Consider the following 16254-nt stretch of genomic DNA (forward strand, 5'->3'; position numbering starts at 1 on the left):
GCCGCCATCTTGGTGTTTAGTGCAGAGCAGACGCAACTGTCGATCATCATAATTCAAAAGTGTGACTTCATCGGCTTTAGATACTGCCACACGCGTCTGCAAGCGCGCGCCCGTGGCCGACTAGTTATTGCCCTTGGCTCCTACGCAGAGGGCTTGAGGTTCGATGCCTGGGAGCGGACGCATCTTTTTGTTATGTGTCTAAATGTCGCGTTCTGGTGTATTCGAGAACATTGTTGCTTATTCTAGGTCCAAATGTTCTATGTGTCGAACCTTCTACGCCGATTATTCCAGAAGACCACGCGTGTACATAAGGGCCGGCTTTGCGTGGCGAGCCAAAGTAAGTTTTTGCCCCAGCGCTTGATCCTGCTGCATCGACTGCATCGATGCCTGCGACGCTAACCTTTTCCTATTTTGTTTTGGGCACAAGTTTGCCCCATTAAACGTTTAGTTTCTTCGGTGATACGTTGCCTCATCATTTGTCATTCGTGACAATACGGTGTTGGAAAGCTCGGGTGATATTGTTTTTCTCTGTCGCAAGCTGTTCTAACATTTCTGGAGGACGGAGAAACATTTCCTGCGATTTCAAACATTTCTTGCGATTTCAGATAAAGCTTCAGACAACTGGCAACCGTGATCTTAAGCAAAAAGGAGGCCGAAGCATTGTTACTTTGGAGCGTAGCTTATTTTGTGCCTTATGGTTGAGCCCAGTATCCCCGAGTTTGGCAGCGTGAGCTTCAGCTCCACTTGCTCAGAGCCGTGATGCGCCGAGACACCACGTGTCCCCTTAACGAGACGCACGTACGCGACCCCCGCAGACGTGGACGCAGTCGCAGAGTGCGGGAACCCCGCGATGGAAGTCCCGTAGCCGCGCCTACCCGGCCAGCCCCCTTGACCTGGTGGTTCGGCTGTGCCGCTCGGAGGGCCGGCCCACGGCGCCGGGCCGCCGGCCGGATGGGGCCATGGCGGAGCAGCGCAAGTGCACGTTGAGCAAGCTGCGGGGGGACGCCCTGTGCGCCTTCAGCTACGGGGGCCCCCCGTGCTCCGGCCAGGGGCCCGAGCTGCAGCCAGGACACGGCGGCAGCACCAACCTGCTCAGCGGCAGCTGGGTCTTCTACAGCGCGGGGGGCGCCTCCTGCCCGCCGGCCGCCCTGCTCAGCCCCGGGAAAGCCGTGCTCACCGTGGATGCTTCGTCTACCCAGGTGAGGCGTTCGCCTTAGAGCTAGGGGCAAGGAAAGCTGCGTGCTTGCAGGACCTCGTCAGCTTACCCTGCTTTTTGCACGTGAGCATGTGCGGAGAATGTGATCACGTGGTGCAAGACTGACGGTTGACTAGTTTAACGAGCTCTTAGCTTCCACTGCCCCTTAAGAATTAGAGGTGAATGGAGCTTATGGAATGTTCAAAGCCCCCATCGCTCTGTTCTCTTTCTTCGTGAAACATTGCACGACGACGACGGAAACTCGGCGATTGGTACGTGCCATTTCGACGCCGAGCATCTCTCGACTCATTGATTAAACATGAGTCCCGACCGAACATTGATGCGGCACGCCTTTCAATGCGCTTGGTTTTAATGTGAAGTTAGAAAGTTAGAGTGCATAGCCGTTTCCACTTCAGATTGCGTTAGGGGGGGGGAGGGGAGAGGGCGTCTTTTCGGGTGCCATTTATAACTTGTCTTATACCTTGCTGCGGAGCAGATGTTTCCTGCCTTGTAGTATCAAGAGCTACCTTTGTCCAGCATTGCTCATGACATAACAGAAGCCGCCTCGGTGGCTCCGAAGCGAGAGCGCCGGCCTACGGATCCCCAGGTGGCGGGTTCGAATCCCGACCGAGGTGCCCGCAATATGACGGAGGCTTATCGTGGAGAAGGCGCCATGTAACCGAGCTTTCGGTTGCACGAAATTAATCCTCAGTCCTCCGCTGGGGCGTGCCAGATGCCCGTCGTAGGTTTGGCACGTAAAACCCCCAAATTTGACTTTTTCGTGACATAACAGAAGCCACCAGAGTAAATCGAGCGCGCCCTAGTAAGGTCTTGCTCTTGCGGGAATTACTGGGATTATATATCCAGTGGACAAGAATTAAGCTTCTAAACGTTGAGGTCAAGGATTCACATGTTTGGATCCCTCCGAAAAAGCCAGATAAGATTTATTTTCATGAAGAAGATTGAAGAGGTACGCATTTTTACCCAAGTTGCTCAGCAACAGGCATCGTGACATGGAGGGGAAAGCTCGAGAAGGGAACCTTTTTTTGGTACTGAGTATTTTGCACACTGTTCTTGAAAACTATGATGAGTGTAAAGTAAGGGGTTCTGCCTACCTTTTGATGTGGCTTTGTACACGATGAACTCCAGGCATAATGAAGAAAGGCTACCAGTTTAAACTGTGTTCTGGCATTCCATTTCAATGTATACATAGTGAAACACTGCGTTTCTCGACATTTTTCACTTGAGAAATTGCCTTCAAGATTGAACCTTCTCCAATCCTTAGTACTTCACCGATGCTTTAGCTGGTTTTGTTGCGTCATTCCGGAGACCAATGAACAATCTGTTCCCGACCCCAGATCCTGACGGCCAACAAGGCAGCCTGTGCCCTGCTGGGGGTGATGGGCACCCAGGTGGGCAGTAAGCGACTCTGCGACTTCCTGGTTATGAAGAAGGGGCAGTACGCCCTGGCGGATGCCGACGTCGACAAGGCCGGAGAGGTGGTGGTCATCGCTGGGAAAGTGGTCAGTGCTTCTTCTTCGCTCTCTTCGTTGGAACGTGCTCATAACTCGGTGCAGCCTCTTCCTGTGCCTCTTGTACCGGTTGTCGGGCCCTAACTGCAGTCGCGTCCTTATTTGCCTGCCACACGGTACATTGTAATGTCAGTTCCGTCGACTGACATTATCTGATCGACTGATTCGCTGATCACCTAATGTCGTTCGATGAAACTGCGATTGAATTTTACCGCGTAGTGGGGATGTTAACGCTATAGTCACTTGTAGGATTATGACGGATTATCCTCCCTCTAGAACGCTTTGGTGTTTCGAGGGTGTCGATTATACACGCACAGCCAAAGCATCACCAAAGGCAACAAATGAAAACTGCCATTCTCCTTCTGTTAAGGACTACATATAGTTTCGTGCAACTGAAGCATCAGTCTATTAGTCTGGAGGAGGGCTCGATATTCCCGCATGCGTAGCCGAGCCGGCACCCCGCTTGGCTCCTGCACGGAGTTGCAGAATTGGATTTCCGGCACCGTACAGAATTCACTCGATCGGCCGGACGTTCCAGATGGACCTGATCGACAGTGACGGTGAGGTGGTGCCGGTATCCGTCTGGGTCCGTAAGCTCGACTCGGACTCTGAGCCCCGCTGCCTGGTGGTCATGGAACCCGTTCAGAGGACCACAGCTACGGTCACCTTTGATGCCGCCAGGGTGAGTGGTGCCGATTCCAGTTTTCGGCTGTGGTGCCTGGAGCGCATTTCGGACCGGTGTTGTGTGTAATTTTATAAATTTCGCGGCTCAAAGTTTGGTTTCGGGCGTCTATGGCAAAACCGAAACTATCTACTAGGAGATGGCAACACTGATTATAAGCCGTATGGCCGCGAAGCGATGTCGCCGTGGTGCTGCGGTATGCGGTACAATGTGCGGAATCAACCGCAGCTCTTCTGTGACGTGACGTCACGGGGGTGCAGTGCCAGTGTTCCTCGACCAAAAGCTAACCCGCTTGCTGCCCACTGAAGAGCAGCTGGTCGCATCTTTAAAATCGGTTTTAGTGGAGTACGCGGCTTCACTTTGACGTAAAATATTTAGGATGTGATCATATTTCGTTCCAGTAAAGCGATACCAGTCGTTTATTTTGGTTTCGTTTTCGACCGGAGTTGAACTTTAATGACATACGTCACAGAAAGCCTTCTCGAACAGCTGAAACTACGCCACGGAGGTTGTCTAGACAACTTATTGTGAGCACCGGCTCATGGGGTCCAGACGAGCAGCAAATGAACCGTGCCATCTCCCATGTACATAACCCAGGGCCAGATCCTGACTGCGGACAAGAGCCTAGCCGTCCTGTGTGGTTATTCCGAAGGTTCAGACCTGGAGGGTACTCCTATCACGGACATCATCCCGTCCCTGGTGCTGCCCCCTGCCGAAGACGGTGTGCTCAAGGTTAGCCCCCTCCCCCCATAGATAGCCTCTTTGTCGTCGAGGCTTGGCTCAAACCGTAACCAGTGATATGTAAAAAAGAAGCCCTGCTTTAGGGTTTGCAGAATTGGGGATGCCGCTGCACTATGATGTAAAAGGGCCAGATCTCGTTGCATGCTCTTTTTGTTGAGACAACCTTTGTAATGAAGAAATAAAACGGGAAACTTGCTGCTACAAGGAATCAAAATAACTATGCATACCATAATATAGCGAGCAGGTGCGAAAGTCTGGAGATAATCTAGGCCCAAGAGCAAAAATACAGAAAGAGCACACGATCGGGTGGGCCCTTGGTCCAACTACTGAAATCAAAATGGCGGCCATTTTGCGCGCTTGGCAAATGGCCATCATTTGCCTAGCCAGTATGAGCGCGCCGACGCGAGAAAACAAAACTTCCACGGGGGAAAAGTGTGTAAACAGGTCATGGAGTCAAATTATCTTGGTGTAAAACAGCAAAGCCAAAGCAAAGTCACCAAAGCCGTCAAATGACTCTTCCGAGCCTAAACGGAAGAGTACATCGACACGCTCGTCGGTTAGGGCAGCATGATCATGGGGCACCGATGGGGACCCAACGCCTGCCAGACGTTCGTGGAGCTCCCTGTCCTTGGTGCCGTCGAGTGCAGTGCCGACGCCGCAGCCTTTGAAGGGTTGGCGAATCACTTCCTCGGTTACTGTGGCCCACGCATTCAACAAGATATCGAAAACGTCCTACCGCGAAGGCTTTTGGAGGTTTCCTCTTGCTGTTTTTTTTGTCACGCCACGTAAAGGTTTCCTGCTGTCGTTTCAATGAATGTTTGAGGGATTTATTTCAATAAAGATTGGCTGGCTGAAGGACGGCAGCACAGCCTGCAGGGACGTACAGAATATATGTCCAGCACCTCAGCAGCATCCATTACATCTTTCTTTTTGTGTATTGGCACCTTATCGATCACAAGAAACCGCTGAAACTCATCACAATCACTTCCCTAAACTATCCTCATTAATCCATTTCTTTATAGATGCGAGACACACATTGCTGCAGAAAAAGAAAGAAACGATTATTGGATTGTTTTTGCATATGGTTGCAGTCATTCTAAGACCTCGGCCGAGGGGAGGGGGAGGGGGGGGGGTGGGCAGTTGCTGCGATTCAGGCGCATGCTTGGTATATTACGGTAGTCTTTTGAAGTCCACACTTGTTTTCGTCAAAATATGAGCATACCGTAAAATACCGGGCAAGCGGCCCACTCAAAATTTAGAGGTAATCTCGAAAAAATGGAGGATGGGTGCTTGTCCGGTCATGAATTTTACATATCAATGTACTGTGCATATTTTCTAAGATCTTACAAATTTGGGAGTGGGCGCTTAGTATGGAGTGGGCGGATGCGCGGTATTCTACGGTAGATTTGGAATGCACCCCCCGCGAAGGTTTTCAATCTTATTATGTCTTCAGACGAGACAGACTCGTTGCTTTGTTTCAGCAACTAGGTGCCATGCTTCCATACTGACCGTTCTAGCTCCGAAGATCATGACGCATTACTGAAGTGAAAATCCACGCGATTCGACGAGCCTTTCCCCGAGCAAATTGGATCAACGACCGTATCCCATGGCGGCGATCGATGCAGACGGTGCGCAAGCAGCAGGCCACGGGGCGCACGCGGGACGGCGGCAGTTTCCCGCTGAGCATCCTGCTGGAGCCGCTCTCCGACGGCGTGGAGGGGCGGGGGCCGCCTTCCCCTTCCCGACGGCCTACCGAGGCGTTGTCTGGGTGTTTGCCAACATCAGCGGCATGATCACGGTGCTGCCAGACGGATGCATCCACTCCTGCAACACAAACTTCTCTCTCATGCTCTTCGGATACAGCCAGTCCCAGCTTCAGGGGAAGGTGGGTGGCCCGTCATGATCGGCCGAAGAGACGCTTGGCCGTAGTTTTGCTGGTGTCTTGCCGGCGTGGCACCACAGTACCCCGACGTATTGCCGGCGTACCACTAGAAAACTTCCTCGTATATGGTAGGCTCTCTTAAATATAGAGATTTATGCATCCTGATAAATGTTTTTATGGCTGCGGCCAGTCCCAGCTTCAGGCAGACGTGGATGGCTCGTCGTGGTCGGCCAACGAGAAAGCTTAACCACAGTTTTGCTCATATTGTGCCGGCGCAGTGCCGTTGAACCCCAATATATTGCAAGTGTAGCACTAAACCTCAATATTAGAATATTTTATAATGAAATTTATGCACCCCGAAAACGTTTTATGACTGCAGTCAGTCCCAGCTTCAGGAAAAGTCGGTTAATCCGTCGCGAGCGGCTGTTGAGAAAGCTCGTCTGCAGTTTTGCCAGCAAAACTATACCGGCGCAGCGCCGGCGCAGTGCCACCGAATCCCCGTGTGTTGCCAGCATACTGCTATAGTCACTGATGGAATGGTAATGGCATGGAGGAGTTTGTTGTCCCGCCTCTAGCACGAGCTTCCTTCATTTCTTTGTACTTTGGCGTCTTGTGAGCCGAAGCGAAGCGCCTGCTCGAGACGTACCAGTTCATGCCAAAGGACCGTTGGGTTTCGACAGAGTCAGTTCTGTGCTAGCCGGCCACTCGTAGTTCCGTCTTGGGCATTTCATGATTTCGTGGTGTTATGGTTAAAAGGATACTGGCACGGATAATTGCAGCTGTAGTGATAACAGCCTTTGCCGACATTTCGCATTGCAGCACATTACGGTGGTGATTCCATCATTCTACGACGATTTTTGAGTACCTGGACACGGATTCGGTACCACTGCCTCCATTAGACGACGACGAAGAAGACTCGAGGGCCTGCGCTTTTCTGGACGATCGTCCAGAGTCTGAGTGCTCTGAACTACCCAGGTAGGTGCTTTGCAGCTGGACGCCATATCTTCAGTAGAACCTCTGCCTAGGAAAGACTGCTCTAGTAAACATGCGGATGTAATGGAGCAAAGTTGAAGCGAGTCTTTTGTAGTACTTGTACATAGCAAGCTCGAGATATGCTGGTTGTGCCACTGTTACGTAGACAAGGGATATAGGATAGGACAGCACCGAGAAAAATGTTTTTCTCCTTTTATTTGTCTATCTTTTATGCAGTGTTGGCTGGGTAAAGTTCAGTGTAGGCCGCATATAACGTATGTCAATGGGAGTTGCGAAAATCACGCATATCAAAACATACATTTTTCTGGTCAAATTACATGTCATGAGACAACTTACCTTTGTAAAACAAATTCTTTCATGTTAGATTCAAAATAAAGCTCAGTCTGAGAAAAGTTCTTATTTCATTAGACAAGTACACTTCTCTCTCAAGCATCTGGTGCATTTTGAAAGAAACTAGTTGTGATTTTTGCCTGGCGCTGCCTTTCAACGTCATGGTGGACGACCTGGTCTTTGATAACGCTAAGGCATTTGAACACCTCATCACTGAAGGAGTTCTGCTCACAGTGAACGTTCAGTTTCTACAAGAATTCCAGTGCGTCTTTACTTGAAACTTCCGACGTGCTTTCTTCGTCGTCGTTCGACTCATCTTTGGGTGGACACGCCCCAGAACCTCTCGCAATGGGAAGGAGCTGAGCTAGTTGGTTGTACATACTTAGATTGTGAAAACCAGCTGAACTTACAGAAAAGGGTGAGGAGGAGCCACCAGCGATCGGATGCTTTTTCCTCCTTTCTCTCCTCACCCTTTTCTGTAAGTTCAGCTGGTTTTCACAATCTAACCCAGAACCTCGCACCGCTGCAACAATAGCTTCATCGGTGGTTGCTTCCTCACGGATAACAGAGTCCTTGTCATCTTCATCTACATAGTTTTGAAACTTGTAATTTGCAGGAACAAAGTGGTTTTCCACAAGGTTGGACCACATGTCTTCCACACCGTTTGTCTTGTGAATCGCATCACTGCGCCGACCTGCGTCCTCCGAATTCCCGGCATTACGCACAAACCCTGTGTTGCAAAAATGCTTCTGGATGGTTGTGGCTGTTACTTGTCACCACGACGCGGTGATTATGTCAATGGCTTCCCTCAGGTCCACCTTGATGGGCTTTTCTCGTTGCAATTTCAAGACAACACTTTCGCATATCCGCTTCTTGTAGAGCGCGTTGACTGTAGCAATGACGCCCTGATCGAGAGGATGGCTTCTAGCAGTGGTGTTTGCCAGCAGGAACTTCAGACTGCCTGCGCTTAATCGCGGCTGCACATTGTGAGCGCTGCATCTGTCCGGGATAAGAACGGCGTGCCGTTTTTCCGCGACCATGGCCTTATAGCCGCCATTCTTCACTCGGAAAAATGACCAGACGACGGCTTGAAAGTCTATAGCGTGTTTTCACATGGCGATACACCATTTCTTTTGTTAGAGGTTGTTGAACTCTTTACTCAACCTCAGAAGTTGTGTACAGTATTGGGGAAGCCAGGGCCGTGATTGCGTGGTCCTTGAAAGATCTAACAAAACCGAGACCAGATTAGGGGAATGTACTTTGAAGTCTCGAGTTGTAGTATGTTTCTCGGAAAGTACCAGAAAAACTACTTTATGTGAAGTACAAGCTTTCTAAACATACTTGAAATAGTATTTAAGTACAATGCATACCTGTCAAGTCCCCCGTATTACCCGGGAGACTCCCAAATTCTGACCACTTCATGCAGTTGTACGAAAAATGCAAAGTGACCCCCCCTCCCTCCCTGCACTTAAACAAGGATTTTTTGCAGTCGCAACAGACGGCAGCAATGATAGCGATGCCCAGCTGTGTCTCGCTAGCATGAGCAGTGCAGTACAAATGAAGTATTTACGTAAATTCATTGTCAATACTTCTTTTTATAAAACTGCTACCCCCCCCCCCCCCCTCGCCCTCTCCCTTTGGGAATATCCCAGATTTCTTTTCTCCAAACTTGGCAGTTATGACAATGTACTTAAGGTGCTTCCCAACACTGCTTTTATGCCGTTTGTTTGTTAATAACAGAAAGGCGACTAGCCCATATGTCAACACTACTCACAATCAACAGCAAGACAAGCAAAGGTCAGCACTTTGAGAGCAAGCCACCTCCCAAACGCAGGCCACTTAACCCGCTGGGAAAGTCGTTTTCGGCGCGGTGTTCCACGGGAAGAGGTGGCGGGCACGCGTCCATGCTGGAGGATGCGGTGACGTCGGGCCTTCAGGACCTGAGCCTGACGGGGTCAGTGACCTCGGTGAGGCAACGCAGCAGTACGGCCCCCTTCCAGCGATCCACGTCGGCAGCGGAGCCCCTGGCTCCGCTGGTAGGCCCGTCCGGGGAGGGCGGGGAAACTTCGGGGGCAGCGGGGACGAGCGGGGACATCAACGGCAACGTGGGGCTCAAGGTGGGTCACGACAGTCCGTCATTCGTTTGCGGTGAAGGGATATGCCAGGCATGAACTGCAGTTTGTTTTGTCACGCATTTCGGAGTGAGGGTTATAACGGGAACGGGGATGGGGGAAAGGAAAGGCAGTTTAGAGTGGGCACACTTTTTTAAACATAGCTTACATTTTGTACACAGTATTCGCTTGATGACATGCAGGTAAGCAAAACTTGGAACACGCTGGTCTTTGAGGCTCGATCTTCGATTTTCTAGACCAGGGGTCTTCAAACTTTATGGCTGAGGGACCGAATTAGGTGTGTCTCGCAGCCTCGAAGGCCAGAAAATAAACAAATAAATATAAATGCGAAAAGAAAATTAAATAAATCGACAAAAAAATTTAATGCAAAAGTTTAAACTAGAGAAAAAAAATAATCTCATAGATTTTCTATTACTCTAGAACCTAGGGTGTAATAATAGAAAGCCTACATGAAAATAACATGACTTGCGAGTAATACAGTTGAATATATATGGTATAATAGAATATTTAGCTAGTTATATCACATAATGATTGCAGCAAAAAAATGACCGCATCTCCTAGATGTTGATTGATGATGGGATGGCAATCGATGTGAGCACGGGCACCGGACGGAAAAGGCTAGACCCTAAGGAGCTTTGCCCCTAAAAAACCTAACCGGGCATAAATCGAGGTACATAAGAATGTTCGCATATTTGCAAATGGCAGAAGACTAATGAAAATGGCAGTAATGGTTATACAAAACAATTTAAACTTAATTACACAGACATACAACGGGGCACTACAGTCGGGCCGGAAAGGAGGTCGCCTCCTCTCCAGCGTTCGCTCTGCTAAAGTGGAAAGAGGTAGGAGGGGCTTCCACTTTCTTCTTCATCTGTCACCGACCATGGGAATGGAGATGCTGGCGATGACAAGTGTGCAATAGAGGCGATTCAACAGGGGTCTTCGAACCCCGCGGGCCGGGGTTTGGAGACTCCCGTTCTAGATGCACATCGACCTATGACTGGGTCGTTTGCGTGCAGGTTTCGACGAGTGCCGACCAGCTGGACTCGTGTCCCTTGAGGGGCGGGGGCGACCTCTATTCGGGAGACTCGTCCACGCTCAAGACGGAGACCCAGCACCGCGGGGCACACCACGCATCCCGAGAGGACTCCTCGTGCACCTCTTCCGCTCGTCTCCTGCGCGGGCTCGTCGAAGAGGAGGAGGACGAAGACGACCTCGTGCTCCCCTTGGGTCAGTCGTGGCTCGCGAGATGAGCTATCTACGGTCACCGATGGAAGCGAGAACGGCGTACCGACAGCAATGCTTTGGCTGGGCGCCCATGTTCGAGACGCGAAAGCGTTGTCAAATGTATGAAGCTAGCGCCTCCTTCCTGTCGTTCTCGCCCCATCAGTGACTAGTCTTCATTTTATTTATTCTTTTGTTTAATACCTTATTATCTATCTCTAGTGGCCGATTTTATCTGCGGTTGAGAGGCGAAGTTGCCAGTGGCTCATTACCAGGGTTATCGCATCCCACAATGCAGCCTTTTACGTCGCGTGGTGTAAAGATATTTCCCCTTTACGCAAAATGTTGCGGCAAAGGCGGTGGCAACACGAGGTGTTGCGTGTTGTTCCACGGTGATGTCGCGTGGAGGAACATGGTACGCGTCGCATGCTTCAACGGCACGAACGTCGTCGCGTGTGGTGTCTCAGAAAGAAAGCACCGCCCAAGCTGGCGCTCCGAAGGGAGTGCGACAAAAGTTTGTGTCTTGCGATCGCACGCCCCAGCTTTGGCCCTGCCATCTTTCACGTCCACGGTTCCTTCGAAGCGTGTGCTCATCCTGCCTCGCCTTTCGCCCCTTTTTCCTCGCCTCCCGCACACCCTGCCACCGGACGTGCAGGTGCTCTCGCTCGGCGCTTAAGTGACAAAGCTGTACTGATGGATCTCCTGCGCTGCTTACGGGAGCTTGGACGCCGGTACTGTATAGGTGTTAAGTCAAGACTCCTGCTCGGTCAGAGACGGCACGTGTTCCGACCTAATGCAGATGCTGCACTTGCGCGACACTTTTGTTACTGGTACCTGGTAGAAGCCAACCAAATAACGCATTTTGTGTTGGACATATGCGGTTACTCGGTCCCTGAGGGCTGAACTTTATGGAGCAAATATGCGGGGAACAACCGATGAACTTTGCCCGGCAGCAGGCTCACCCTGCGTGCGGTTGCGTGTGGTGCAGCGGCCACTGCTCCAACGCCGCACATAGAGAAAATGCCGTGGGACAGTCTAGTCGCTTTTATTTTTGCTCCACGGAGTTCGCCCCCGACTCCACGCTGACTCGAGATGCACGTCGTCCACGCAGGCGAGGTGCGCCTCTCGACGTCGGACAGCTTCCACTCCACGTCGACGATGACGTCGAGCACGGTGCACAGCTCGGAGGAGAACACGCAGGAGGACGGGGCGCCACGCCGCAACTCCTGGCGCCCCAACAACGTTTCCCCGTCGTCCAGGGCGGGCGAGGACGCAGCGTCGGGGGAGCGGGCCCTCCGTGCCGAGCTCAAGACCTTCAGGAGCTCCGAATCACTGCTGAGCATCGCTGAGGGGTCCTATACGGGTCAAGGTCGTCATCGAGACGGCTCCCACATTGGTACGCCTCTCGGATTGTAGGGTGTTGTTTGCCGCAGCCATTTTTAATTACGTGATGACACTTTTGTACGTGACTGTCTTCGAGGTGCATCTGACGACGCTTGTTCTATTACCACCGTAGTGTCGTGGCGAGCGATCTGGCGGCAGCTATTAACGCGGAATATGTTATGTGGCTGGCACCTTACCATGTCCGGTTAGGCGTTGGCAAGGAAAGTTAACGGGTCGACTGCCGGTCGAATGCCGACACGGCGCTCGTCTCCTTGCCGATAGGACAGCGGTGCTGGTCAAACCTCTTCCTCGAGTGCCTGCGTGTCACTCCCGGTGGGAGTAAAACATTACGTGTTAGGACATATGGTGGCGCTCTTTTTGTGAAACGAGCAAGAAGCACAGTTGCGTTTCTTGGCTTTAATAAAAATAAATGCGAATCTGTTGAAAATAATTAATAGGGTAGTCTCCTGACACCATATTAAATGGCCTAGCAAAAAAAGAAAAAAAAAATTTTTGGGGGGTGTCAGTGCCTTTTTAAGAGTTCAGGGGAACTTGGGGAAGCCCTCCCACCTCTTCTGACTTCAGCAGAGCTAACTGTGGAGAGGAGGTGACCTCCTCTCCAGCATTCGCTCTGCTAAAGTGGGGAAAGGTGGGAGCAGCTTCCCTGTCACCGACTATAAGTTGACAACAACAGCCTTGTCTGTGGAATCTAACATCTTAAAAGACCCCACATAGTGTGTACATCTGCACCCACCCTCCGTGTGTCTTAGATTCCGGAATTCTATTTTACAGCGAAGCTGTTTATGGCTAGGGTTCCATGGATTTTTCATGTGCGTCAACAAAAACTCGTGGCGCACTCTGTGAAGAAAGGTAAAAAACACAAGCAAGCTGGTGAATGATATCTTAGACACTTTGTTGCACTGTCCGTTTTTTTATTTTTCCTAGGTCTCAGGGTTACTATGGATAGCGCACTCTTTTTGTCATTGCGTGCTTAGTTTTCGTCCTCTCTCTTGGGATGGCGGCCCCGTCGTGCGCTTGCGCGAGAGTCCTCGCAAATCAAACTCTAAAACAAGACCAACGGTGATCAAGATCTCAAGGCCCCTACGCAGAGTTGCGTTTGAGAGCGTTGGACTGCACTGCGTCGAAGAATGAAAGCGAGTCACTGGAACTGTGCGCAGGGGCCTTCAAGCTCGCACCGCTCGCACCAGACGCATTCTCTGCCCCGCGATGACTAACGTCACGGGGCGGAGAGCACATCACAAAGACGCAGGTACCATGCTTCTAACTCGGACAACTTTAATGGAGCATACGCTAAATTCAACAGGGACCTTCTGGACAGGTTGTAGGGTGTGTGATCGGCTGCGGTTCGATCACAACTTGACCAACATCGGCAATGTGCGGGATCCTACAAAGTGGATTTGTGCGCTGCAAGCGTTGTCGGTGACCACTTGCGCTTGATCGATATGACCATCGATCAAGACAATAAATGTGTTTATACCTTTGTTCAAAATTCTATGTCACGTCTTTGTCGTGTGCTAAACAGCTTCGTTGGTCATCCACCTTTAGAGTACAATGGCTCATGATTTTTATTGGGAAGGTGATTTCAGACATGGCACATGCCAGGCATGAAAGAACAGTTGAATCTTGCTGCAGTGAAACCCAAAGTGCCAACTTGGTAATCAATACTACATATGAAGTATGTTATCAGCCCTTCACCGGTCGTTACACTCGTTACAATAGAACATGAAAAGTATAGTACGCATAAATCCTACCAAATGTGCAACTCAAACTTGCTGGTTTGACACAGTCACCTTCCGCATTTCAGTAGGGCAACCTAGTTTTTTAGTGAAATTCACGTTTCGCGTTTCTCGCAAGACACGGGTCACGAACGAGTGCTCCGCCGCCGGTCGCTTCCGAGGATCGCACAGTGCACGCGTCTCGTGCATCGGCGCATTTCTTGCTACTTGTAGGACAAATACAAACAAATCGAGGAGTTTGGGGTAACCATGCTCTGTTTTTCTGGAGCGTGCTGCAACCAGCACCGGATCCCTAAGCCCTCTACTGCTCTTCTCTCCATGCACGTGCGTTCCTCCAGCGATAGTGTACCAGATCCGGAGGGTGGAGCTGGAGGAAGGATCCTCCATCTACTGTCTCTGGGTGTCGCGTGACCTGGAGGTGGATGGTTACGTGCCCCAGTACCCGACACCGTCCTGCCCACTCAGGTCCCTCACCCTCGGATCGTCCTGCTCGGACGGCGAATCGTCGCACAACAACGCCGACCCGGTGAGTTGGAACCACTCTTGCTCGGTGCAGACTCGCCCCTTTTGTTCGACACAGCTTCGTCGTCAATTTCATCGTTAGTCTGGGGGAGCCTTGACAAAAAGTGACCCTGCAATTTTTTATGGGTCGCTTTCACATTTGTGCAGAAACTGTAACAACTAGGTAACGTGCAACAGATTTGGCATTTTTTTTGGTCTATTTTATAGTGTTGGACAAAAGACTGGCATTTGTCGGAGACTTGCGTCGAAGTAAACAGGACGAGAGTGTACGATTTCTCGGTCTCCAGCTAACAGCGGCGTGACCCTAATAGTACTCGAAGCGAGTCTCGGCACCAAGAAGGAAACGAGACGGGGCGTTGTTCCTAAAGAAAGAAGAGGCCTAGTAGACACCTTGACGCAGGCTGCGTTTTGAGTTAACGCAAAAAAAAACTGTAGATAAAAACTTCTTCCCACAAAGTTCCATTTTTTTTTTTTTTTTTAATGTTTGAGGAAAGATTTGTTTTTGGGACTTCCAGTTTTCCTCGGTTTCGATAAAACCGGATCGGGGGTTACTCTTCGGGGTTTATCCGAATATATACCAAAAACCCGCAACGCTATTTATGATGCGTCCAGTGTTCCTCGTCACCATGCCACATCCCCGTGCAACAACAAACTTGCTACCTGTAAAAATAAAAAATTAAAAAGTGAAAGGGTGAGGGGAGAGTGGGAAGGTATGGAACAAATTTCATATGATTTTTTGTATTTTTCATTGTACACAAGGGAACAACTTGAAGGGGTCTAAATGTAAGGTGAAATGCTCTTCACAACTGCTGAGTAGCATGGTGTGCTAACTCTATTAGGAAATTTAAGAAAAGTGAAAGCCGTTCACAACTCCTTGTTACACCGAATTAGAGTGCAGCTCTTGAGGAGGAGGAGGGAAAGGTACTGAGGGGAGCGTATACCCCTCCTTCCTCCTCCTCACCTCCTCATCCTGCCTGCTACTCCTCCCTTCGAGCGGCGTCGCCGTCGGCGTAACCATGAGGTCACGTGACCCTCGTGACCTCACGGGGGTCACGATGACGATGACGTCATCACGGTGACATCACGCGACGTCATCGTCACTGATGGCATCATCAGTGACGTCACGCTTCCCATAATGCACTGCGCGGTTACAGCGACTCCGCTCAAGCCGGAAATGGGCGCCTAAGAGCTGCGCTCTAAAAAGGTTTCCACCAAGCAAAATTTGTCCCATTCCACCCTCCTTGCAAGGAGGAGTGGGACATCAATTCGAGATCGCAATTACCCAATAAAGCAACAGAAGGGAAGCGGGGGGGGGGGGTGCTGCCAGAAGTGGCACCCCCAACGGGACTGGGATGCCTGGTGCCCCCCAGCCCCCCCTGTTGCTACGGCACTGCTAATGAACAGTATAGGCTGACAAGTCGACATCAAACATGAAGCTAGATAGCAGTCGTTTTGTTCCTCCGTCTGCGGTTCTGGCAACTTTGACACAATGTTGGTCTTTGGTACGGTGCTTATATCTACCTGAAGCAGAAAGTGGAACTTCCAGCTGTGGTCTTTCCTCCGCATGAAGTTCACTGTGATATCAAAGTCGTCGGTACTTTCAACTCTACCGGCGAAAAAGATAACTGATCTTTTGGTACAAAACCTCACAAGGACAAAGTCATCTTTTCCAAGTTTGATGTCATCCATTAGCCAATCGATTTCCAAGAGCTCGTGATCAACAGCAAAGGACACGTCACTTTCAGTTTCATCAAGCTGAATGGCAGTTGTAAAGTCATCACTTGAGGAGCTGGACACTTCTCAAATCATCCTTTTTTGCCTACAATGCTCCTTAGCAGTTCCTTCTGCCCTGGACAGTTGTCACATTTCTCGAAGCTTCTT

General features: G+C 50.4%; 1 protein-coding gene across 1 annotated transcript in view; it reads left to right on the forward strand.

The window, feature by feature from the left end:
• The first annotated feature begins 926 nt into the window (after nucleotides 1-926).
• LOC120839020 (PAS domain-containing serine/threonine-protein kinase-like) overlaps nucleotides 927-16254 on the forward strand; it is a 28854-nt gene continuing 13526 nt past the window's right edge. The window contains 11 exon segments of the mRNA XM_040209222.2: nucleotides 927-1199; nucleotides 2554-2718; nucleotides 3266-3409; nucleotides 4007-4141; nucleotides 5776-5887; nucleotides 5890-6035; nucleotides 6852-6863; nucleotides 9356-9472; nucleotides 10507-10717; nucleotides 11823-12107; nucleotides 14190-14377. Coding sequence (XP_040065156.2) covers nucleotides 960-1199; nucleotides 2554-2718; nucleotides 3266-3409; nucleotides 4007-4141; nucleotides 5776-5887; nucleotides 5890-6035; nucleotides 6852-6863; nucleotides 9356-9472; nucleotides 10507-10717; nucleotides 11823-12107; nucleotides 14190-14377 — 1755 coding nt within the window. The 5' untranslated portion in view covers nucleotides 927-959.

This window comes from Ixodes scapularis, unplaced genomic scaffold (genome assembly GCF_016920785.2).
Source record: "Ixodes scapularis isolate PalLabHiFi unplaced genomic scaffold, ASM1692078v2 PGA_scaffold7__128_contigs__length_106722199, whole genome shotgun sequence".
In the NCBI taxonomy this organism is placed as follows: Eukaryota; Metazoa; Arthropoda; class Arachnida; order Ixodida; family Ixodidae; genus Ixodes; species Ixodes scapularis.